The following is a 23,878-nucleotide window of genomic DNA, read 5'->3' as shown; positions in this document are numbered from 1 at the left end:
AGCATGGCTTTGCTGCAGGATCACATTCCCAGAAGGATCTTTCCAGTGCAACTCCCTATCACAGTTCCTGATCTGTGCCTGTTTCTTCTCCTGCCACTCATTCCCAATTGCTGTCCACTCTCTTGCAGTGACAATGGTGCTATATGTTTTCCTTGCATAAGAGGCAGAGCTGATGTCTAAGTGCACCAAACAATGACCTACTGCTGTAAAAAAGATGCCTTGGCTGCAACAATCTTTGATCAGCTCAGAGCTGTAGATCCCAAAGACTTTTTGCCCAAGATAGTGAATCTGGGGGGACCTATGGGTTATTTGTAACACTGAGGGGTTGCTGTATTGCTTGGAGTACTTTGGGCTCTACATATCATTAGGCATGAGATAGAAGACCAGTGAGAGAGGAAGCTGGCAAAGTTTGAGAGTGTAGGAGGCCTGTTTTTTCTCAGGTCCTGGTGTATTACAGGTCCTTTAATGAAACTGGGAGGAGGGGTGGAGATATTAAATGTCTTTGGTAGTGCCCCCAGGGAGAGGCTGTGGAGGAACCTGAGTAACTGTGGGGTGGGAGGAGAGGTTCTTTATTGCACTGGGACTTGGGCAAGGCCCCAGAATAGGAAGGAGCATGTCAGCTGAGCGGGTGAACAAGTATGACTGGCGCAGGAGACTCCTGCAGTGTGGCCACTGCCAGTCCTGCCATTTTCCTTCTGCAGTCTATGCTGATGCTTTTAGGTTCTTCCTGGCTGAAGCCTGGAGCAAAGCTGCAGCCTCATGGTGTTGGTGCCAGTACTGGTGTGTAGAAAGGTACACCCTCGTATCTCAGGTGACATTGAGGAATGGGGAAGCTGCAAGTGGGACTGGTGCACTGTCTTTTCACTGAGCTCTGACAGTCAATGGTGCCTCTGCAGCTGGGTCCTAGAGCCACCCAGCAGCGAGGCTCTGCCTGGAGATGCCACCTAGGTTCTAAGAAGTTTCTGTGGTTTCAGAGCAGTCCTCATAAGGGGAGCTATGCTGGAAGACCATGACTAGCTCACTTAAAATAGGGGGGTCTTGGGTAGGATTTGTTCAAATACGAACTGGGATGGAAGGACACATAGACACAGGGATGGTGACTGCAGAGTAGAGACCCTGCTTGCTGGAGGGCAGGTTGCTAGAGCAGCACTGCTGGGCTTGTCTTGGTGTAGGGAGTGTGGTCTGTGCAGCCAGGGTTGTGATGGGCCATGTTCATGCCCTCATGGAAGGAGCATTCTACTGCTACTCCTGTCTGCCACTACTTGCCCCTCCATGCAAATGAAGGCAGCTGCATTTCTGTTCCTGTGCTCTGCATGTCATGTTGCAGATGGCTGGTGGTAAGGAAGCAGATGAGTGTCCTCCTCTTCACCCTCTTTCAGAGGCTGTGCCCATGCAGGTCTAAGCATGGATGCTGTTCACACAGTACCAGGGTCACCAGGGTGTCCTGCTGACAGCACAGAGAACTTTGCACTGCAGCGCTGGAGGAAGTTGCTTCCAAGCACATCCCAGGCAGGTAAGGGAAGTGAGGAGGGGGTTCTTATTTTCCACATGTTACTGTCTTCAGCAATGGTGCCAGACAAAGGGAATTCCCATGGGGAATTATCCAGGTTTCATGTCTCTTCTGCTCATAGAGGATGGGGAGAGAGCTGCTGGCTGTGGATATGGTGCACTTCCTTGGTGTGCTGCTGCCTCCCACAACTCATAGAAGGATCATAAACGTGTGTGAATCAGCAGCCCAAGCAGTAAAGCAACTGACCACCCTGCAGTCTCCCTGAACCCACAAAGATTCCTCCAACAGGCTCTATTAACAGGACTAATTTTTATTAGAAAGGGCAAAATAAATACTGGGAAGCTGTGCCATAGAGCTGCCCCCACCTCAGCCTCTTGGCAGCCACTGCCTACTGGGTCTTGCAGTCGCCATCTTCACTGTTAGCTACCTTTATCTTCTTCAGCTCCTTCTGCAGCTGCTCTTCTGCTGCCAGGATCTCCTTTGGTTTCTGGTACTGCAGGACAGACAGGAATGCTCTTAGCACTCCTGCTCAGCCTCTGCTCCAAGCAGACCAGCTGGGGCCATGTGCTACCAGCACAGCTGGGGGCCCCCTGCCAAGGATGGCCTTTCTGTTACCATCTGCCTCCAAGGCCTGTTTGGAGAGGTGGTACTGTCACACTGGGGACATCTGCTGAGACCTGGAGTGTCTTTTACAGTGCAGGTAAAACTTTCTTGGCCTTCACCAACCCCTCTGGAATATCCTGGCAAGCTGTGCCCCCCCAGTTTCCCAGCATGCTCACTGACTGTACACTCACACATGTCATACATACATATAAAAATAATACACATTTTTTTAGGAGGCAGACAGAGAAAGAAGAGTTGCAGTTCCTCTGTCCTCCTTCACCCAGCTGCAGTTTAGTGCTGGGTGCAGATGTTTTTTGGCAAGGGTTTGGCCTGTAGCAAACAAGCTCAGAAGGACTCAAGGTGCTCCTCTTGGCCTATTTCCTCTGCACATGCACCTCCAGCTCCACTGCAAGGTTTCCTTCCGAGGTGATTCTCTGGGTACCTGGCTTCCACATTTGAAAAACACAAACACCTGCTGCTCTAAAACATCTGCTCCTTACTACAAGTGCGTGCCTGGTGTGGAAGGTTCTTGCATGGAAGTGTGTCCTTTCCATGTGTCCTCTGACATAAAGCAACAGGTGAATTTTTATTACTTCTTTTTTTTTAAAGGCTGAGACCTCTAAGTGCAGCTGATCCTTGGTCTTGTAAGACTTATGTTCTAAGGTAAGAGAAATTTGCTGTCACTGAGAGCAGAGGCTTGCTCAGGCCTGAGGGAGGGGATGTATGGAAAATGGGGCATGACAGACACTCTTCCACTTGCTAAGTCACCTTGAGCGGCAAGTAGGGCCCCTCCTGCGGCCTGGGCCGGCCTGGCTAGTGTCAGCATGCCCTGTGTAATCTGAAACTCCCACTGACTGTGTGACAGGGCAGGGGGGTCATCAGTGACCCTCAGCACATCTCCCTGCTCTGCCTCATTTCCCCACGTGTCAGAATTGTGGCTTCTTTGTGGAGGTAAAGGGAAGGGCAAGGCGCTGTTCTGTGCGGCCAGGAGCTCACCGTGATGATCAGGGTGTTGTTGGCATGGGTGAAACTGAGAGCAGCTGCGTCCAAGGGGAGCTGGTATCGGTCCAGGTCAGGAATAGAGAACTTTTTGTAGTACCTACCAATGAGAGAGGAGACAGAAATGAGGAAGATGGGGTGGTTCCTATTCCCCAACTAGCAGTGCTAGGCTAGGGAGTGTTGTTCTACAAGACTGAGAAGACGATAAGGGAAGTCTCAGGGTTAGCAGGTTGCCACGTTGTGTGCCTGCCAGTGGCCCCAGGCTGTCAGAAGCACTTGAAGCAAACCTTCAAACTGGAAGTTAGAGTTGGCAAGGTCCTGAGGGGCAAGGAGGCTTGGTCCCTCCACCTTGCTCTTGGTTAGAGACAGACTACTCAGTCATACCAAGAGGTATCCCATGTCTTTGTCCCTGCTCATGGCCTTTCACTCCCACTAAGTACCAGTTCTCATTAGCTCCTGTCAAAAGAGCTGTGAAAGCTTTTGTGCTCTGCAACTTAGTTTCCTGAGTGATGCACCATTTTGTGTTACAGTCCTTCCTGAACCCATCTTCTTGGCTTCTTGCAGTGCTTCCTAGATAATGTCCTGCTTTGGTGGCACTTAAGCATATCCCTGGGCACAGAGCTGCAGGTGTAGCTGCCCACAGCCACCTGAGCCTCTGCTCTGCAGTCTCCATGGGGGCCATAGTTCTCTGCACTCCCACCTCCCCTAGCTGTTCTTCCCCTGATGTCCATTCCAGTCTCCCAATCAACTCTCACATGCAAGTGGAGGACAGAGAGGTTTCTGCCAGCTCCTTATACAGCCTGTGTCTCTTCACTGACCAAACCTTGTGCTTTGCTCAGTATGAAAGGGGATGTGTCTCAGAACTGGCATGGTTATAAGCTGTCTAGGCAGCTAAGAGATTTCTAAAGACTTGAGGACCAGAACCTTGTAGACCTATGTCTACATTTCTGTGATTCTGTGAGTTGCCTGAGGCCCTTCTTGCTTGGCATGGCTTGCCCTGCATCTGCTGCTTCTCTCTGAGGCTGCACCAACATTAGTTGGTGGTCCTATGCCTGTCTATAGGCATGGTTGGGTTCTTAGTCTCTTCCAGCACTCTCATGGGCAATGCCCTCCAAGGAGCTGGCCTGTAGCTGGTACTGAGGTGCCCAGAGTAGGGTGAGAGCTGGCAGCAGCTGCTGTCACGCCGTGAAGGCTTCTTTTCCACTGAGCCAGCTGTGTGTAAGGCTTGGCCTCTCCAGCTACCTCTGCCCAAATTGCAGTTTATTTTCCAAGCCAGGGTGAAAACAGCTACAAAGGCCAAATGGCTCTCCTGGTGCAGTGGGAGGAATGTACGCAGCTTGTTACCGCAGGGCTCAAACCATTCTGTGTTGTCACTGCTGTCCTATTTGGAAAAGGTGGCAGACATGGATAATAAGGGAGATGTCAAAGGTTAAACAGCAGAGATTAGATGAACACAAAGACATGTTAAGGAAGTGTTAACTTCTTACCGATTAGACAAAAAAAAAAAAAAAAGAGAGAGAAAGAAAAAGGAGGAGGGGGGGGAAAAAAAGGCAGTACACAGGAAAAAAAACACCACTGTTTCAAAGGGCCTTGGGAGTCATCAATGAAACAGCAGTATTCTGCTGCCCCAGGACTAAGGAGAAGGGGAGAAGAATGGCTTTGGCTGGCCTCAAACTAAAATCTGTGACAAGATCAAAGGAAACCAGATCTGCCTGGCCACCCCCCTCTCCTCCTAATATTACCACTGCCTCTTGCTACAATAATTGAATCAGGTTTGGCGTTTGGGGAGGTGGCTTTCTGGGTTTGTTTTTAGAGTTTAGTTTAATGGATTTATTTTAAAGCAAGAGGTTTTAAGCAAATCCCACTTGAGCAGCCCTAGCCGTGGCCAGAGGGAACGGGAGTGACTGGTGGAAGTGAAGAGCTCCTGTCTGGGCTGGGAAGGTAGTTGATGGGCGATTGTCCCTGCGGAGGCAGGCAGATTCTCTGCTCTCGCCCCTCACCACATGGCCAAGAGCGGTATTGCACCCTGAGCCCGGGTCCTGGCCCGAGATCCAGTGTGTGTGAAGTCACCTCTATTATTTTCCTACTGGAAACCCACTTTCTGTCAGCCTGTAAGGAAAACTGCTACTGGTATGCTGAGAATTTAGAGCCGAGCTACTCAGTAGTGACTTGGCAGCGCATCCTGTTGCTTGTGCCTCTGGCTGGCAGTCAGCACAGCTCTCTTGCTCAGAAGCAGCGTGGCTGACTTCCAAGGGCTGGAGAGGCTCCGAGGCTTCCTTTCTCTCCTGTAGTTGATGTGCATTCTCTCTGTGGACTCCGTGGCTTTGTTGCTATCTGGCAGTTAATTGCTGAGTGGTGCCTTGCCCTGGCCAAGACCCAGGAGAAATGATACAAGATATCCTGGAGCCTGTACTAAGTGTTCTGTTGCTGAAGTCTGTCCCTGCTCCCTGTTGACAGCAAAGTCATTCTTGTCCCCAGCCAGGAGACTTCCAGTGTTAATTTTAAAAGTTGTTAACTTTCATGTGCAGGCTGTGAGCCCCTGTCAGGTCCTTTGACTCCACCTGACATTAGCCTACAAGCATATTGGTGTCACTTGCTTTTGGGAGACCCTACTGTTTTCCTTAGAGTGGTACCAAAAAATCTTGGTCAGGTAGGGCACAGGTGAAGTCTCAGCAGTACATTATACCCTTACAGGACCTACACAGGCAAGGAAGCTCCCACAAACACCCTACTATTAGTAGGGCTAGGAGTAGGTAAGCCTGTCTGGGGTAGTATGTGACTAGACTTAGGCTCACATATTCCCTCCCTGTCCTAGCTCCCTGTATATATATCCACTGGTGGCTGGTGGGAACCTCATTCACCTTTGCTACATAGGTCTCCCTACTGAAGTACCACTCTTCTATTAATCCCTCTGCATGCATTCCAGCCAGCATCTTGCTGTATTAGAACTGTCATTGCTTGCTGCATTCATGGGATAGACTCCCCTTTCCTCCCCTCTAGCTGCCTCTTGCTTTTGACCATCCAGGTTTGTTCATGTGCAGAGCTCAAGCTTCCTCTTGCCATGGCTTCTGATGGGGCAAACCCTCGCCTGACGACGTGCAGGTCCTGCGATCTGAAAGCAGCCGAAGTGGAGCAGTTCTTTGCCAACAGCACCACCTACAGCCAGCCACAAAGAGCGGCTTAAAGAGGGAGGGCAAGGGCGGATCGGGAAACAGCGGGCTTCATTTTAGCCGTGATTTTATCCTTCTCTGTTCTGCAGCAATGCTGGAGAGGGAATGCAAGCAGAAAGCAGCACGCCCAGCTTTCCATATTGGTGCATTATCTCCGTTTGTAAGTGGCTTTCACTCATCTTCCACTATCCTCCATTGTTCTCCTAAGACTCGCTCCATGCTATCTCTTCCCAACACAACTGTTCATCCTGGCTTATCTCACTGAGGCTGTCAATGCTTTGGGGCACAGTGTGTGCCTCATGCCATGAGAGAGGCATCTTATACTGACACAGTATAAGATGATGCTTAAAAGCATTTATTTTCCCTCCCACCCAAAACTGGTTTGGGCAGAATATTGTGGTGTTTCCTTTTCAGATTCAGTCTACCTTGATGTGTTTATTTTTTTGCTGATGCCAGATGACATCATTGTCATTGTGACTACAGGAGAGGGAGGTCTGCCTGTCTGGATGCCCACAGCTTTGCTGTACCTCTTGAACCCTGCAGCTTCATGCATTCTGAGAGTCAGAGTGAGAAGGTGGGATGCTCTAGCTTCGAAAGGTCTGCAAGGCTCTTTATTTGTCTAAGAGACTGACAGTTATCAGGGAAAGAGCAGCAAACACCATGCTGCTGGAACCATGAAATATGTTTGCAAAGGCTATTGCAGAGCTTGAGGGGTTCTAACATACATGTGTCTGGGGCAGCTAGAAGTGGAAATGGAGCAGCAGGAGACACGCAGCTGTGAGGTGAGGTTCCCTCAGCCCCTGCACACCAGAGAAAGAAGGCAAGATAGGACAAACCTCCCTGTGCAATCACCAGCCTACCCTCTCTGCCAGCACACCCCAAGGGACTGTCAGCACCAGCAGTGCTGTCCTTACTGACTTCTTGTTGGTGGTCCGGATGACACAGCAGCGCTGCTCCTTCTCCACAGAGACGCTATAAACCTCCTTGGGGTAGGGCAGGTTACGGATCCGCCACTGGAAGCTGCTCAGGGTATCCTTCCTCATGAAGACAGGCTACAGCAAACAGGTACCTTTAGCAGGGCCACACCAGCAGACTCCATCCTTCCCTGTCCCCTTCTTCCTCTACTGCCTTAAGAGGCTCCACTTGGACCTAGCTATTCTTTTATACTGGAGAACTAGGGAGTAACTCAAACTGCCTGAGCATTGCTTTCCTGGAGCTGAGGCTGCTCTGCCTTTGCCCAGGGCACTGCCTGCCCTGCTTGTAGGAGGCTCAAAGTGTTCAACAAGGGAGTCTCACAGTACAGGGTTAACAGAAAACTGGGCCTCTTCCTCACAGGCAGCTAAATACTGAGCTCTGCCCACCCTAGGGACCTGCTGGATTCAGTCTTGGCTCTGCCCCAACTTGCTGTGCAGGGCCATACTTGTGCTTCAGGTCTGTAGAAAAGATGGTGAGAGACTCTGCCTCTAAGCTAGTGAGATGTGAAGATTAAACACGCTGTGCTATGTTAAGGAGCAGTGTTCTAAGCAGTGCCTGTGTCACCATTCATTGTCATTGCCTCCGCTTTCCATCCACTGCCTTGTCCTGGCACTGGCTTTCCTTTCAGCCTACTATTTCAGAAGCCAGACTAGCAGTTGGCCAACACAGCAGTACAGTTTTGCTACTTAAAGAAACTTACAAATAGGCTGAAGATCCCCAGAGCACCCACACTGTCCCTTCTACCCAAACCCTGCATCTTTGGGATGATTTGGAGCTGAGTCCTAGGCACATTAAGGCTGTCTCTTGGGTCTTTTGAGTTATCTGTGCTCTTAACTTCTGCTGTAAGCACAAGAATAGGTAGGTTTAGGTGCAGTGGTGCTTATAGACCTTTACATACATTGGAGCTGCTTTCCTTTATGAGCTCTGATTCCAGTGTTCCCAGGAACGGTGAGTCTGGGTTTCCCACTTCAACCTGCCACTTGCCAGAGCCTCCAAGGGTGTTCTTCTCTCGCCATTTTCTACCTGTGGAAGGGGAAAGAAGGATTCTCATTATCCTGCTCTTTAAGAACTCCAGCAAATGACTGCCACTGAGATGATACAAAGATACACCTATTAATTCCTGTCACTTCCACTTCAGCAGGAGTGGATCTGTTTGCTGAAATTCTTGAAGTCAGAAATTCTGTACCAAGTGTCTCTTTTGTGCTATTTTGTGCTCCAGCCATGATAGGATTGCCACAGGTGCCATGCTGCAGCTGATGTGGGTGTGGACAAAAGCCACCTTGCTTGTTTGTGGTTGCAGAAGCCATCAAAAAGCATATTTCACACCAGCACGTGCTACACTTCATGTCTGGCTATGCAAGCCTGCTGTGACAGATAAGCTGTCTGGAAAGATCCTGGGCTAAAGCAAGGTCTGCTACACCACAGAAGTCTGAGAAACCTATGTGCAAACTGAACCATGCTTACATCCCTACAACATTCAGCTGCAGGCATGCTTGTTGGAGGGCAGGTAAGTCTGGGAAGACTACCTAGGAGAGATTCGTTCCTGACCAGGAACAACACCCCAGTCCTGTGAGTGCAGACATGCTGCTGTATGAGGTTCTGCTCCAACCCACGTCTGCCGGGGGCCAGCTGAGAGCACCACTTACTCACTAACTGACCGGTCTTCACGTCGTACTCTTCGGCCATCTCCTTCCCATCCTCGAACAGGTAGTGGATCTTCCGTATCCCTAGAGACAAGGCAGGTGATGAGGGTAAATAGCAATATACCCGTCCCTGGGTCTCCGGCTCTGTTCCGCTGCCTGGGCCCCTGTCCCCGGGTTGATTGCCCAGTGTCCTTTGCCGGGTCCCCGTCCCTCCCGGGTGCAGGGCCGTTCCCAGGGGCGCTCCCTCCCCCCGCCCGCGGCAGAGTCGCCCCAAAGCACGGAGCGGGGGCCGGAGAGGGCCATCCCGCCTCGCCGCCGCGGTTACCGTCCTGGACCAGCGCTGTCTTGCTGGCGGCCCGCAGCCGCTCCAGCCAGCTCGGCAGGGCCATGGCGGCCAGGCCCGGTCGCCGCGGCAACACGCGACACTTCCGGCCGGCACCCGGAAGCGCTCCCGGGCGCGGCCCGGACGTCAGCCAGGCCCCGCGGCCGGGCCCCGCGCCGGCGCTCGCCTGCCCTCGCACCCGCCCGGGGCTTATGGGGGTGGGTGTTTGTGTGTGCTCCTCTCCCTCACCTTGGCGCTGGGGTGGCGGGGACCTTCGTCCGCTTCTCCGCTGGCGCGGGGAGGCCCGGCCCGCTCCGCTCGCCGCTCCTCGGGCCGGGACCCGGCGCCTTGGCCCTCGGCCTCTCCACACCCCGCTCTTGGTCCCGGCCGCCCGATTGCGGGGAATTGTTTCCTGCCCCCGAGGTTTTGGGTGCCAGTTGTCCTGGGGAGAGGCGGGCTGGTGGCGCTGAGGGTGCTGACGGGGCAAGCTTGGTACCTGGGACGGTGCTTTGGTGTAGCTTAGGTGCAATGCGACCTGGAAAAATACTCTTCCAAGTCCTGAAGTAGGACGTGGGCATCTAGAAGTTTGGGCCGGGCTGATACCTGGTCGGTTGGACTTTTTTGCTTCGTGTAATAGTATTGCTGTTTTCAGAGTGGGTTGTGCTGGGGTTTTTTCGGGGGTGTGGGTCAAAGTATAACGAAAAACGTCTCTGTGAATCTGAGTTGTAGAACCTATAGCAGAGTTTCTTCTTCCCAAAATCTGAACTCTGCCTGGCAGAAACAAAAATGTGAGTCCAGCTCTGGGTTGGTCTTCCAGAGGATTGTGTTTAATGCATGGATGAGGAGGAGACCACAGGGGGAAGACGTGGCCAGGTGGGACCGTTTTCAGCTCTTCCAGGCTTGTGCTGGCTTCTGTGTGGGAAAACTCTAAGCAAAACGTGAAGTGCTGCACAGAAAGGAAACAAAGTTGGCATTGACTTAATGCTGCAGCCAGGTGGAAGGAGCTTCTGGAATATATGGTTGTTCAGGGTTTTGTTGAGCAACAGAATACAGAACATTCTGGTGGCCTAGGCTGGTAGATAAAGATCCTAAGTTCACCTTTGCATGGTTTGTGGTGGTAAAGCTACAATTGTAACTGTTAATCATTATTAATATGCTGAGACTGGATTGGAGCTTTTCCTCCTGTGGCTGTAGGAAACATTTGGTGCTGATCAGCTGCTTTATCTCTTCTTGTTGGTGACTGCATTTCAGCCCTGGCAGAAGTGTTTCCTTCTCCATAGGAATGTCTGGAAAATAAAGTTGCTTCTGTTGGCTGGGCTTAAAGGAGCTCCAACGTGTTAAAGTAGTTGAATACTTTCTATTACAAGGGCCCTGGTTTAACAGTTTCTGAGACACTCAAGCAAGGTCTTCTCAAGTGGCTTTTTGGTGTTTTCTAGCTTTAATTACTTTTTTGACATTGTGGGCTGAGATTCTTGTTTCCAGGTGCCTCCCTTAGGGCAAGCCTTTTGGGGAGGTAACAACAGAAAAACCCAAACCAATGAAGTCAATGAGCAAAATGAGTGAATCTTAAGTCGATGTGATGTGTAACACTGTTCTAATTAAATTTGCTCTTTCTTTCTGGTACTTGGCAGTTGCAGCTGAAATTCACACAAAGCCAATGGAGCCACAAGGGATTGTCAAAGCCTTTCCCAAAAGGAAGAAGGTGAGGGGTGACTCGGGGCAAATCATCCCTCCAAAGATCCCAAAAGAGGAAGGCACAGAGACATCTGAGGGTAAGTCCTGGATAGCCATGACATGAAATGTAATACTTCTACCCTAGCTTGTTAACAGGAAGTGCCTTTTCCCCAAAGGCTGGAAAGTCTGGCCTCAAGTTGTGTTTTTTGTAGAAGCCATGGCCAGGCTGCTTTGGTGTGTCCAGATGGTGACCACAAGGGCAGCCAGCTACTGTTGGTACCATCAAGTCCTGTGTGAGATACATAGCCTGATGGGCTGGGGATGCTGTTTCGCTTGGCACTGATCTCCAGCCCCTGTGTTTTCTTCCCCAGGGTGGCTGAAACCAGTTACTGCCTATGTGTTGCAAGCTGGCATCGGCCAAGCCAGGGCCAAGATCTTCCATGAGCAGATTGTCCAGAATGGGGGTGCTGTACACACCCAGCTGTCCTCAGAGGTGACACACGTCGTTGTGGCTGAGGATATGGACTGCGACCGAGCCTTTCGGCTCCTCAAATTAACCAAGATCCCTCCAGGGCTGCAGCTGGTGAAGGCCTCGTGGCTAAGTGCTTGCATCAGAGATCAGAAGCTGCTGAGTACTGCTGGCTATGGTGTCTTTATCCCTCGCAGGTAGGCAAGTGCCATGCTATCATTGCTCCTTACAGTGCTTCTGTCCTAAACTGAAAAGCACTAAAATATTAACCTTGATCAAAATCTTGGACTGCAGCTCCTTGTGTCTCCTCTGAGCATGACTCAAAGTCTCTTTTCCCCATACAGGCTGTGAATTTGAGTGACTTTGTGACCAGTTGCCACTCTGTGGGGTAGCAGAACATGGAATAGGGCCTAGAGAAGTCCTGTCATTTGCTACAGGTGCTAAAGGCACTTCTTCAGAATAGGATAGAATTGAATTAACCAGGTTGGAAAAGACCTCCGAGATCATCGAGTCCAACCTATCATCCAACACCATCTAATCAACTAAACCATGGCACCAAGCACCCCATCCAGTCTCTTCCTAAACACCTCAGGTGATGGTGACTCCACCACCTCCCTGGGCAGCCCATTCCAATGGCTAATCTCTCTATGAAGAACTTCTTCCTAACATCCAGCCTAAACCTCCCCTGGTGCAGCTTGAGACTGTGTCCTCTTGTTCTGGTGCTGGCTGCCCAGGAGAAGAGACCAACCCCCCACCTGGCTACAACCTCCCTTCAGGTAGTTGTAGACAGCAATAAGGTCTCCTCTGAGCCTTCTCTTCTCCAGGCTAAGCAACCCCAGCTCCCTCAGCCTCTCCTCATAGGGCTTGTGTTCCCTTCCCAGCTTTGTTGCCCTTCTCTGGACACGTTCCAGCAGGTCAACATCTTTCCTAAACTGAGGGGCCCAGAACTGGACACAGGACTCAAGGTGTGGCCTAACCAGTGCAGTGTACAGGGGCAGAATGACCTCCCTGCTCTTGCTGGTCACACTGTTCCTGATACAGGCCAGGATGCCATTGGCCTTCTTGGCCACCTGGGCACACTGCTGGCTCATGTTCAGCCTACTATCAACCAGTAATCATGGAATCAACCAGGTTGGAAGGAACATCCATCAATAATAATAGATAATATAATAATAATAATAGTAATAATAATGTTTTTAAAATGCTGAGGATTAAATGCTGGGGTTTTTTTTTTTCCTTATTGCAGATGAAAAGTAGAGAGAGAATTGCCAGCTAGGTACAAGAGGAAATAAGGAAAGGAGCAGCAGGCAGCCTCAAGTTAGGATCAAAATATTTTGGCATAGTTTTGAAGAAACAGCCTGAGAGTGAGGAATAAAGGACCAGAAGTCCCAGATTAGTGAGCTGTGTGGGAACTGAAAAGTTGTCCTTCTCCTATACTAAGGCTTCTGATCCATGGCAGGTACTTGGAGGAGGGAGAAGTACAGAAAGAGCAACAGCAGCAGGTCCTGGGCAGTGAAGAGATCCAGCCCTCAGCAGATGAAGGAGCAGCAAAACCAAAAACTGAAGCACAGGTTGGGGATACTTTGCAGCAAGACCTGGGCACCCTTGGACTGCAGCAGCTGGCTGAGGTGAGGCTACCTGTCCAGGCACATCTCTGAGAGAGCAGGTCCTGCATGCTGCTTTTCCTGGATAAGAGCATCCCTGCAGGGATACAGTGCCAGATTTTTTTGGGCAAAGGGAAGGTGTTTGTTTCAGTGGGCTGGTGCTGACAGTCTCAGGCTGTGAATGTGGTTACTGTTTCTCTTTGTCTCTTTAAGTGTTATAAAGTAGAAACAACACCCCTTAAATTTCCAGCTGAAGCTGGAATTCTAGCTGAAGCAGTGTTCGTGCTCTGATCAAGCCAGGGCTCACTCTGCTGATCATATTTCCCCTGCATCCTTTTGAGGAATATTCCCTGGCTGAGAATATCAGGAAGCTCTCTCTGATGCTTCATCCTGTGTTCCTGTCTGGGCTGTGCTGACCCATTCCCCACTCCTTGGCAAGCACCCTGTTCAGACACGTGCAGTGGATCAGGTTGCCACTTGAACAATTGTGGTGGTGTACTCAGAATATCTGTGGTGGCTTATTAATGGCCTCTGCTGTGTGTCAGCTTCTCTGACCTGCTGATAGGTTTCTTTTCTTTCCTTCCTCTCTATTTTTGCTTAAGTTTGCTGAATTCTTTTTGGGCATTGGCATCATTCAAACCTATCTGTGGCAGAGTTACCCCAGACCTCTTAGAGCAGCAGCTGCCTTGTGATGCTGGTAATGTGTAAGGTGGGGGGAAATCCTTTCTCCCCAGACTTACAATCCAGTGTGCTGGAGGCAGAGCTGTCTGCTGCTTAACTGCATCACCTTTGCTATTACCCCATCTTTGCTGCTCCTTGTAACTGAAATAGTGGCAGTTGTTATTAACAAACCTCATGCTTAACAGGAGAAGGGATCTTTGGTACTCTTATGGCTCCTGTGGTACCTGTCCTACTTTCTGCTCACTTTTCCTTTGGAGGGTCAGACATGCTGGAGTCTGAAGCCTTAGTGCCTTGTTTTTCTTTTAAGTGCCCTCCAGCAATCATATTTCCTGTTACTCTGTGCACAAACCCAGTATTTGTTGGTGCTTCAGTAAAATCCCTTGTCCCAAGCTTAGGACTGTGTGAGCTTGAGGAGAAAAGGAGAACCCATGGGATATGCTTTAAAGACAGTACCAACTTTTGAGACCCAGCTACAACAGTAAAGGTGAAGCCTCAACTTAGAAACAGCCTCTAGCTCAAGTGGATGTTTGTTCTCTAGGACATGGCAAGTAGACCAGTGTTTGATACTGAACAGGGGCTGCTCTTGGAGTTCTGCATTCGAGTGTAAACTCCTGTGAGGAAACTGTTACCAATCAGAGTGCAGCAGGCACTGCATGACTGGCATCTGGGGGCAGTAGTTTTGTGCAAGGCAGCCTTTACCAGTCATTCACTGGCTGAACCCTGGGCTGTTAGCCAAAGCTGCCTGCCTCCCTTGCAGGTGGTGTTTGCTCTCAGCTACTGGACTTCTGCTGCTGTCTTGGCTCCTGTGCTGTGCTTCAGACAAACCATGTGCATCTCAGTCTCCCCCACCTCGAGTCAGCTGCCCCAGGACACTAGAGTATCTTAGAAGCTAATGGGACTAGTTGTTTTTGTATGCATGGTTGTAAAGAGTCTATCAGTTGCTTTGGTGAAGCATAGAGAGTCAGGGCTTTGTGTGCTGTTCACCTGTGTGCCAGTGCTGGCTGAGAGGCTGGGAATTGCATGCTTGAGCTGCAGAGCTGTTTGTGTAGTGGTTGGATAACATGCTCTTCAAATGCTTTTAAGGGGCTAGCTAACTGATCTGAACACTCTGAGGCTTTGCTGCTCTTAGAGGGAACAGTGCCTTAAGGGAGTTGTGTTTCAAAGGGCTCAGGACAAATAAAACCACTTTAGTCTGTCAGCTCCTCAGTCTGACCCAGTTGTGAGAGTTACAAAACAAGATTGCAAAAGGGCAACGTTGTGACTCTTCTCCCTGAAGACTTCAGCTCTGTATCTTGCTGGAGCTGTCTGCAAACCTCCTTGGCCCGCAGAACCAAAAGTTGTGAGGATGTGGCTGTGACTTGGTTATGCTGACACTCTGCAGAAACTCCTAACAGGATTTGTGTGCCACATGTAGTTGCTGAACCAGATCCCCAAAAGCCCTGTGCCACTCAGGCTTACTCACAGAGCACAGAAGCTCTTGCATCTTCACGGGCTCCTGTGTTTATACATCAGGAGAGAGGGGGACCCCAATGAACAAAGCAGCCTACAAAGCTCCTCTGTGGCTTCCCACTTCTATCCCCTTTTGTTCATTACCTGAAGCCAAGGCTCATTGTTTCTTAAGTCTACACAGAGGCATCCTAATGCTAAGGGTATCAGCAAATGTATACATTGGTTCTTTCTTCTGTCACTGAGGAATGTGGAGTCCTTTGTGTCGTTCCTTCCTCCTCCTTTTCTCTTGCAGATAGCCATGGGGAAAACGAGGGGATTGTAATTTACTACTCTGTTAAGATTTTGTGTCTGTAACACAGATCAGTGCCTGTCTCCTGTCATCTGCATCGTGAGGTGGAAGGTGCAGAGCCTCAATGTAAGAAATGCAGCCACCAGACCAGGGAAAGGTTTCCCAGTGGGAGTAGGAAATCAGGACCTCCCCCAGCCAGGGGTTTCAGCATGGTCACACCACGCTGCAGGCAGCAGTTGCTCATTTAACCAGTGTCTCACGTCTGAGGGGCTTGGCTGTAGGAGGTGCATGTGTGCTTGGATCACAGGTGGACAGCAGTCTCTAGTCTCCTGTGCTTTGTGAAATGTGTATATAGCTTCAAGGGATGCAGGTGTAGCTTGAGGTGTGAAGAACTATGGTGTGCACATAACCAGCCACTTCTGGAGATGGCAGTTTGCACACTGCATGTCCTGGAGTTTAGTTTATGCTCTGACTTCCTACTCTCAGGAACAGCCTGTGCCAAGGGGACATATGTGAAGTATGCACTTATTCTCACATGGCTGCTTTTCTACCTCTCCCTAAAGAAAGACTCTGATGGTGAAGACAGTGAAGGAGAAGATGCTACTGTCACCCAGGGAGATCTGGAAGCACTGATTTCTGGCTGCTACCCTGTGAAATCATCAGAAGAGACCAGTGACAGCTCTTCCACGGTGGCCCAGCCTGTCAGCAAGTGGGTTTGTGCCCAGTCCTCCAACAGCAAGAAGATGAATTACAACCAATGCATCACAGAGAAGCTGGAAGTGCTGGCTAAGGCCTACTCTGTCCAGGGGGACAAATGGAGAGCTCTGGGTTACTCCAAAGCCATCAATGCCCTGAAGAGCTACCACAAACCAGTCACCTCCTATCAGGTAAAACACCTTCCCAGGGTGGTGTAGCAGGGAAATGCCCCCAGTATCTGAGCTCCATTATGAGCCAGATCTCTTCCTCTTTCTGTACATGGAATAGCTTAACTTCAGGCCTTGGGAATTCTTTCCTGCCTGGTGGCTTTGATGGAAATTGGGTAGCAAGTGCAAGCTGGGATTCTCTGACCACTTGGAATGTTTTCAGGACAGCAAAAAAGTGGAATCTGGGCCTTTTAGGGCCAGATCTGAGCAGTTGTGAGATAAATGCCTTCCCTGGGCACATGCAGGGACATTTCCATCTTCATCTTAAATGTCAGCAACTGGCACCATTTGAGATAAGCTATAAAACTAACTGGATCTGAGCCTTACTGAGTGTGACAGTCCAGCCACTCAGTGTGTTGGTGTTTCAGTTCTGCTCTCTGTGCTTATCCTTTTCCACTTGGCATTGAACTGATGCGGCCTATGCAAGCCTGAGCTAGAGAGGACGCCACCAGGCAGAGCTAGTCCTGCCGCTTGACCAGTCACTGATCGAAAGGCTAACTGGGCTCTTGAGTGGGTAGCAGCTCTCCAGCTTGTCTGTGATCTTCACTTTTCCAGTAGTGAGTGTGGTTTCTCGCTAGGAGGCCTGTAAAATCCCAGGGATCGGGAAACGGATGGCAGAGAAGATCCTGGAGATCCTGGAGAGCGGGCACCTGCGCAAGCTGGATCACATCAGCGAGAGCGTGCCTGTGCTGGAGCTCTTCTCCAACATCTGGGGAGCAGGGGTCAAGACAGCTCAGATGTGGTACCAGCAGGTAAGTTTAGTGCCTGACACAAGAGTTCTCAGATTCTGGTTTGAAGGCTGATGCTGCATTTAGGAGAGTTAATGAGGGAAAAAAAAATAGGATTGGGTAAATTCAGATTGGTTGTTAGGAAGAACTTCTTCACCATGAGGGTGGTGAGACCCTGGCACAGGTTGCTCAGGGAGGTGGTAGCAGCCCCATCCCTGGTGGTTTTTAAGGCCAGGCTGGATGTGGCTCTGAGCAACCTGACGTAGTGTGAAATGTCCCTGCCCATGGCAGGGGAGTTGGAACTAGATGATCCTTGAGGTCCATTCCAACCCTAACAGTTCTGTGCTTCTACTGTCACAAATAGTTCCCAGTTGCCTGTGTCAGTGGATGGGATTTGAATCTGGTTTTATGGGAGGAGCAAATAGGCTGGGTCCCATTGTGGGTGTGTTTGAGGAGAATGGAGTACACTTGGCTGAGATTTGAGTTTGAGTGGGGTTAGAGGGCAAAGATGTGTGATAGGAGGAATGGGGAATGTGCCACATCTTCCATTAGCATCACTGCTTGGAGTTCATCTCATGCTGTTCATGGCAGTGATGCTGCCAAGAAGCCAGTCTGGAACCAGGACATCTTGGTCTTGAGAGCTTCTCATCCAGTTGCTGGTCTGTTGGGCCATCTGGCTTCTGTAGCTGTTAGAGCAGCCATCCACCTCGTCAAATGAGGTTGAAGTATTTGTACCAACAGGAGCAACCCAGCCCACCAGCAGTTTGCCTCCTGAGCACAGAGCCAGTGAAGCCTGGTTTCCTGGAGCGTTTGCTCTGTGACTGGATTCTTTGCTGTCTTAAAAATATGGTGGTGCTCATGCTGTAGGCTTTCCCCCACTGGGATATTCTGGGCTTGTTCCTTTGCCTGCATTACTTTGTTTCCTTAAAGATAGTGTGAACAGTGTGTCCAGCAGGAGCAGCAAAGTGATTGTGCCCTTATAATCAGCCCTGGTGAGACCACAGCTTGAGGTCCTGCAGGGTGTCCAGAGGAGAGCAGTGAGGTTGGTGAGGGGTTTGGAGGGCATGTTTGTATGAGCAGCAGCTGAGGGAACTGGGGTTGTTTAGTCAGGAGAGGGTAAGTCTAAGGGGAGATCTTACTGCACTCCACAACTACCTGACAGGTTGGACTCGATGATCCTCGAGGTCTCTTCCAACCTTAGTGATACTGTGATACTGTGAAGGGAGGTTGTAGTGAGGCTGGTGTTGGTCTCTTCTCCCAAGTAACTAGCAATAGGATGAGAGGAAATGGGCTTAAGTTGTGCCAGGGGAGATTTAGATTGGATATTAGGAAAAAATTCTTTACTGAAAGAGTGGTGAGGCATTGAAAGAGGCTGCCCAGGGAGCAGGTGGTGGAGTTGCCATCCTTGGAGGTGTTCCAGGAGCTGTAGATGTGGCACTTTGGGATATGGTTTAGTGGTCATGGTAGCTGAGTTGCAGTTGGACTCAGTGATCTTTAGAGGTCTTTTCCAACCTTAATTATTCTGTGATTCTGTGAATAGAAGCCTTCTGTCAGGTTTAGTTAAGATTCAGAGTCATAGTAGGGTAGAGATCACAGAGGTGCGTGGTTGGTGGGATTGCCTCAATCCCTTCTTGTAGGAACCAGGCCCTAAGAGATCTCTAGTTAAGATTTAAAGTCATTGTAGGGTGGAGATCACAGAGGTGTATGGTTAGTGGGATTGCCTAAATCCCTACCTTTAGGAACTAGGCCCTAAGTGATCTCTGTGTGGCATCTCAGAAGCTGAGACTGTCCTGGACTTGAAACAGGTTAAATATAACCTCCCTAAATCTGATCCAGTGGCACCTTGATGCAGTGGCAAGCGTCCCTGCCCGTGGCAGGGAGGTTGGGACTAGATGGTCCTTGAGGTCCCTTCCAACCCTGACAGTTCTGTAAGTCTGGGCTGGAAGCATTTGAAGAGCAGAGCTTTGGCAGATGTCTGCATGTCCTGACGTGCTGTGGCGCAGGGCTTCCGGACGCTGGATGACATCCGCAGCAGGGCGGCGCTCACCAGCCAGCAGGCCGTGGGGCTGAGGCACTACGAGGACTTCCTGGAGCGCATGCCTCGGGAGGAAGCTGCACAGATCGAGCAGACTGTGAGTAGCTCAGCCCTGGGCCCTCTGGGTGCAGCACCTGCTGGGAGCTGCCAGGAGAGTGCATGCTGTGGAGGTGTCCCCCGCTGTTGCAGCTGAGCTCTTCAGGGTCTGTGCCGGGGGGACTGTCTCTGGGCGTGGGCACACAAGGCACCTGCTTTGCCCTGTAGGGGTGTTCAGTTTGAGTGCTTGGTGAGGAGGAGGGTACTCACAGGTGACAGTTCTACCCACTGCTTTGAAAAAGGCTGCATGTGGCATGGTGGGATGAGGAGGTTCAAAGCTCCTCTTTGCTGTCTCTCATCTTCTCTAAGATGTCTGCTTTCGGTTGAGGCCCCTGAGCTGTCTCCCTACTGCTGCTTCTCCAAAGAACCCTGTGAGCACCCTGTGATCTGGTTGTCAGGGGAGGACAGAGCATACACATCCTTCCTGGAAGCAGAGGGGATCCAGGCTGTGGATGGGTGCTGCTTGCTTTAGCACGCCACGGCACTCCGGGATCATGGGGTGCTAAGCCAGTGTACCCTAATGTGAGCCAAGAGCTTGGGGGACACACTGCCATTGCTAGCCCTGTGCTCTCTGATCACCATGGAAGCAGCAGCCAGCATGACCCTGTCACTCGGCCACAGGGCCTGGCCACAAAGAATACAGCCCTGCCAGACTCCTGCTGGGGTGTCAGTCCTGTGTGCAGGATTAGCCATTTTGGTGGTGAGTGGTCCCTTTCCCAGGCAGGCTGGGTCGAGGAACTGGCTCTTGGGGATGGGTCTTTTGTTATCTTGATGGGATTACTGCACTCCCCTCCATACACAGGCACACACCTCTGATCCAGGCCCAGGAGAGAGAATGAGGGATTAGTCACTGCCTATGTTGCCTGTCACAGTGAGATCTGAGGAGCTTTTAGACTCTCAGGTGGGGCTGAGAGCTTTCTAGAAATCTTCATTTAAAGCCAGAAAGGGGGCAAGGACACCAGAGGAGGCCGTGCTCCGCATGAGAAAGGCTTGTGGCTTCTTGGAGCACCTCTGGGGCAAAGGTTAATGAGTTTATCTCTTGCTAATGAAGGATGATCCCCGAGAGGGACAAAGAGCTGTGGGCATGGACACTGCCTTTCTGAACCCCAGCCTCTGTGATGGTCTCATCACTGGGAATTGCTGAGCCCCTAATTATTTGCTGCCAGCAGGGTGATTGGCACAACCAGACCAAGAATACTTCGCTCCTGTCCAAGGATTTGGGAGCCTTTCTTAAGCATTTAATGAATGAAGTCATCAGAATTAGCACTGTCTGCACAAAACAGGAGCTGGGGTCCAGCCTAGAGAGGGTGGCTACATTACAGGAGGTTCTGATTATGTGTGTCTGATAGCTGGCAGCAGCATGTTGGCATCTGAGTGGTCTTAAAATGCCAGGGCATTTGTTTTTGTTAGGTCAGGAAGCCCAGCTGTCCTGTGAAGGCAGAGCTTCTGGCAGGAGTGGACTCCAAGGGACACTTGCAGATTTTCTGCTGTCTTGGGTCCTGCTGGAGAGATTCTCCATGAGCCCATCTCTGTTTCTGCACCTTTGACCATCTTGTGTGGAACTGATTCTCTTTGTGTGCAGAGCTAGTGAGCTTTGCCCTACTGGCCCACAGCAGAGCCGAAGAACATCTCAGACGACAGAGCTTGCTGCCATACTTGCCCCCCTCAGGATTGCTGCGTCATCCTGCTTGTCCTAGCACAGCTCCAGTACAGTACCCCCAAGAGCTGATGGTAGTACCTTGGTAGATCATTCTGTTGTTTGGCAGTGTGCTAGCCACTTGTAGGACTGGGTGGAGGCCACCCCTGCTCATATGGCTTCTGACAGCAGGGCCAGCCTCCTTGGTGGGGCAGTTTGCCATGCCTGCCAAGTGTCTGCTCCGTATGGAGGCCCTGGAGATGCAGGACAGGCTGCAAGGCAGGCACAAGATCCTTCACCACCTTGATGGAAAGGGCATGAAGAGACTGGTCCCTGACTCCTCATCTCTCTCTCTCTCTCTCCTTGGAGGTCAGACAAGCTGCCCTGGCTGTGAAGCCTGGACTCGTGTGTGTGGCCTGTGGGTCCTACCGTCGGGGGAAGCCCACCTGTGGAGATGTGGATGTGCTGGTCACTCACCCAGATGGGCAGTCCCACCGTGGAGTGTTCAGCAAGCTGCTTGACAGCCTTCACAGAAGTGGTAAGAAAACTGGGGCCAGCACATGGTGCTCGAAGCTGCTCTTATCGTGGCCAGGCTGAGGAGGCAGTGAGGAGAAGGTCATCCCTTGAAAGGCAGGTGGTTGCTTTTCCCAAGGACAGGACACCTTGTAAATCCTTAAGAGTACTGCCCCTGCTTCTGGCCCTGTGCCAGTGGCAGCTCTGCAGCCTTTGTTGAGGAGGGAATATTGCTGCAGCACGTCGTGGCTTCTCCTGTCTGTGTGAAGCTGTTGGGACCAAGGCTGAGTCGTCCCTGCGGTCCCACGGCACATTGTGATGAGGTACCTCAGCTGCTCTCAGGGCAGCAGGGAGTTAGAGTGGGAGCTTCAAGTCTCTGCCGCTCAGCTCCTGCCTGTGCTCTCTCCCCAGGCTTCCTTACGGACGACCTGGTGAGTCAGGAGGACAACGGCGCTCAGAAGAAGTACCTGGGGGTGTGCCGCCTGCCGGGGCCGGCGCAGCGCCACCGCCGGCTGGACATCATCGTGGTGCCCTACAGCGAGTTCGCCTGCGCCCTGCTCTACTTCACCGGCTCGGCTCACTTCAACCGCTCCATGCGGGCCCTGGCCAAGACCAAGGCCATGAGCCTCTCGGAGCACGCCCTCAGCACCGCCGTGGTGCGAGGCCCCGGGGGCGCCAAGGTGGCGTCTGGCCGCACGCTGCCCACGCCCACCGAGAGAGATGTCTTCGTTCAGCTGGGGCTGCCGTACCGGGAGCCCTCGGAACGGGACTGGTGACACCGGGCTGTCACCCGGCGCCCCGGGCCCGCTGCCCGTTCCCCCAGTGCTGCTCTGTGGTCACTACAGACTAGCACACATCCCAGCAAACTGGGGCTTACTGCGAGCGCAAGGCCCTGCTGCTGGTAGAGCCGTCGGAGCAGAGGCCGTGGGCTGGAACCACTGGCAAAGTGCTGCCACAGGCTGCCCTGCAGCTCCCCTGGCCCCGCTCTCTCTTGGGAAGCTTCAGAAGGCTGGACTGCAGAGCCTTGTGATCCAGCCCTTCCCACTGCTTGGGAACAGGGGAAGTGGAGTGCATCTTCCTCTGTGTCTGAGCACAGGCACCCCAAAATCTGTCCTGAGCTACACGTGAAGGCAGCTGGGGTCTGGCTTTGCCCTGGAGCAGTCTCACTACTGTTGGCAGCTCCTGCTGCCGGATTTGTGAAGGGTCCCTGTATGCTGCTGCTGTGTTCTTTCTCCATCTGAGCTGACTTGTGTCCTCTGGTGGGTCTCACTGCACAGTGCTGGGCTGCTGTGACTGCTATCCAACCTCCCCTGGTGCCAGGTAAGCCCTGAAGGAGACCCAGGGACTCAGTGTGCTGGGCCAGCTCACTCTCAGCTGGTCATGTGCTAAGGGTCCTCCAGTGCAGAGCTGTGAAGTTCCTGGCCTGGCCCCAAGGGCTCCCTCTCCTCTCTGTGCAGGAGAGGGGCAGACCTCATAGCTCAGGGAGCTGTGCTTAGGAAGGGTTTGGATGTAATGGCACTGAGTGTAATGCTGCAGGGCTGTGTTTGTGCACAGAGGGCCTGGAGGAAGAGAAACACAAGAAGATAGTTTTGCCTCATCTAAATTAGAACTAAACTGTTCAATTGTGTGTGTGTGTAAGCCATGGAATCATCTAGTCTGGCCATAGAATGTGTATTTAAGTATAGTTGTGGCTGGCCCAGTCAGTTCCATGGGAGTGAATTTTATTTCTCAGGAAACCTCAACTCTCTTTTGAGTTGTGGAAATGGATTTCTCAGAGGCTTGCAGTGCTCTGTCTCTGTTAGGGGTATTGCAGTGGGTCCTGCTGGCAGAGGTGCTGCTCTGCAGCATCAACTGCTGGGAATGCCATGGTGAGTAGTTCTGTGCCAGGCCTCTGGGCCTCCTTCTAGCCACTTTCTGGGCCTGGGCTGGGCCTCTGCTCCCTTGTCTTGTGGGGGACCTAGCCAGTCTGGCTCTGCACTCTGCCATGTGTTTGTCCTGTGTGATGACAAGCTGTGTGTTTGCTGCCAGGGCAGGCACGAGGGCATTAACCCTGGTGGTTTGCACAGTTTCTTGCTGCAGTGTCAACTGTGGTTGCTGGGCACCAGTAGTGGTGCTGAGGTGTGTGCTGGGGAGGCCTTCACCCCATCAGTGTCATTTATCAGCCCAGCCTTCCTGCTGGGCACCTAATGGAAATGAATGTCTTCTGGCATGTCTTGATGCTTTGAAACTTTGAAGTACAATAAATCCTTTTTCTCTTTTATTTCTTTTCTTTCATGTCTCTTGTCTTTTTGCTCTCTGCCCTGTACCTCTTGGAGTTCTTCCCTCTGACTGGGAGCCCCTCCTGTGCTGTCTCCCTGTTTGCAGTACAGGCAGGCAGAAGGTGGCATGGACGCTGTTGGATCACTGCTGGGTCTCAGAGCAGGGAGTTGCTGGCCACCACCATCCTCTCATGGCAGAGCAGGACCTGGCTCTGTCCTGAAATCCAGCTGCCCACGTGGCTGAGCTGGGACTGGCCATGCTGAAAGGAGCAATTTCTGAGCTCTGGGCTGAGCTCTTGCT

General features: G+C 51.5%; 2 protein-coding genes across 2 annotated transcripts; one reads left to right on the top strand and one right to left on the bottom strand.

Moving 5' to 3' along the window:
• Positions 1-1,792: 1,792 nt before the first annotated feature.
• Positions 1,793-9,351, bottom strand: DPCD (deleted in primary ciliary dyskinesia homolog (mouse)). The gene is made up of 6 exons (XM_054163342.1): positions 9,226-9,351; positions 8,904-8,984; positions 8,156-8,280; positions 7,201-7,334; positions 3,110-3,212; positions 1,793-2,003 (listed from the first exon to the last, which is right to left on the bottom strand). The coding sequence occupies exons 1-6, from the start codon at positions 9,287-9,289 to the stop codon at positions 1,899-1,901; spliced, it is 612 nt and encodes a 203-aa protein (XP_054019317.1). The 5' UTR covers positions 9,290-9,351; the 3' UTR covers positions 1,793-1,898.
• Positions 9,352-9,705: 354 nt separating this feature from the next.
• POLL (DNA polymerase lambda) lies at positions 9,706-22,097 on the top strand. The gene is made up of 9 exons (XM_054163343.1): positions 9,706-9,828; positions 10,854-10,994; positions 11,268-11,562; positions 12,825-12,993; positions 15,952-16,275; positions 16,890-17,063; positions 19,043-19,171; positions 21,176-21,344; positions 21,731-22,097. Exons 2-9 carry the CDS (start codon positions 10,880-10,882, stop codon positions 22,093-22,095), a joined length of 1,740 nt encoding a protein of 579 aa, XP_054019318.1. The 5' UTR covers positions 9,706-9,828; positions 10,854-10,879; the 3' UTR covers positions 22,096-22,097.
• The last annotated feature ends 1,781 nt before the right edge of the window (positions 22,098-23,878 follow it).

The sequence above is a fragment of the Dryobates pubescens genome, chromosome 8, assembly GCF_014839835.1.
Source record: "Dryobates pubescens isolate bDryPub1 chromosome 8, bDryPub1.pri, whole genome shotgun sequence".
NCBI classification, from domain to species: domain Eukaryota; kingdom Metazoa; phylum Chordata; class Aves; order Piciformes; family Picidae; genus Dryobates; species Dryobates pubescens.
This window is presented reverse-complemented; position numbering and strand designations above follow the sequence as displayed.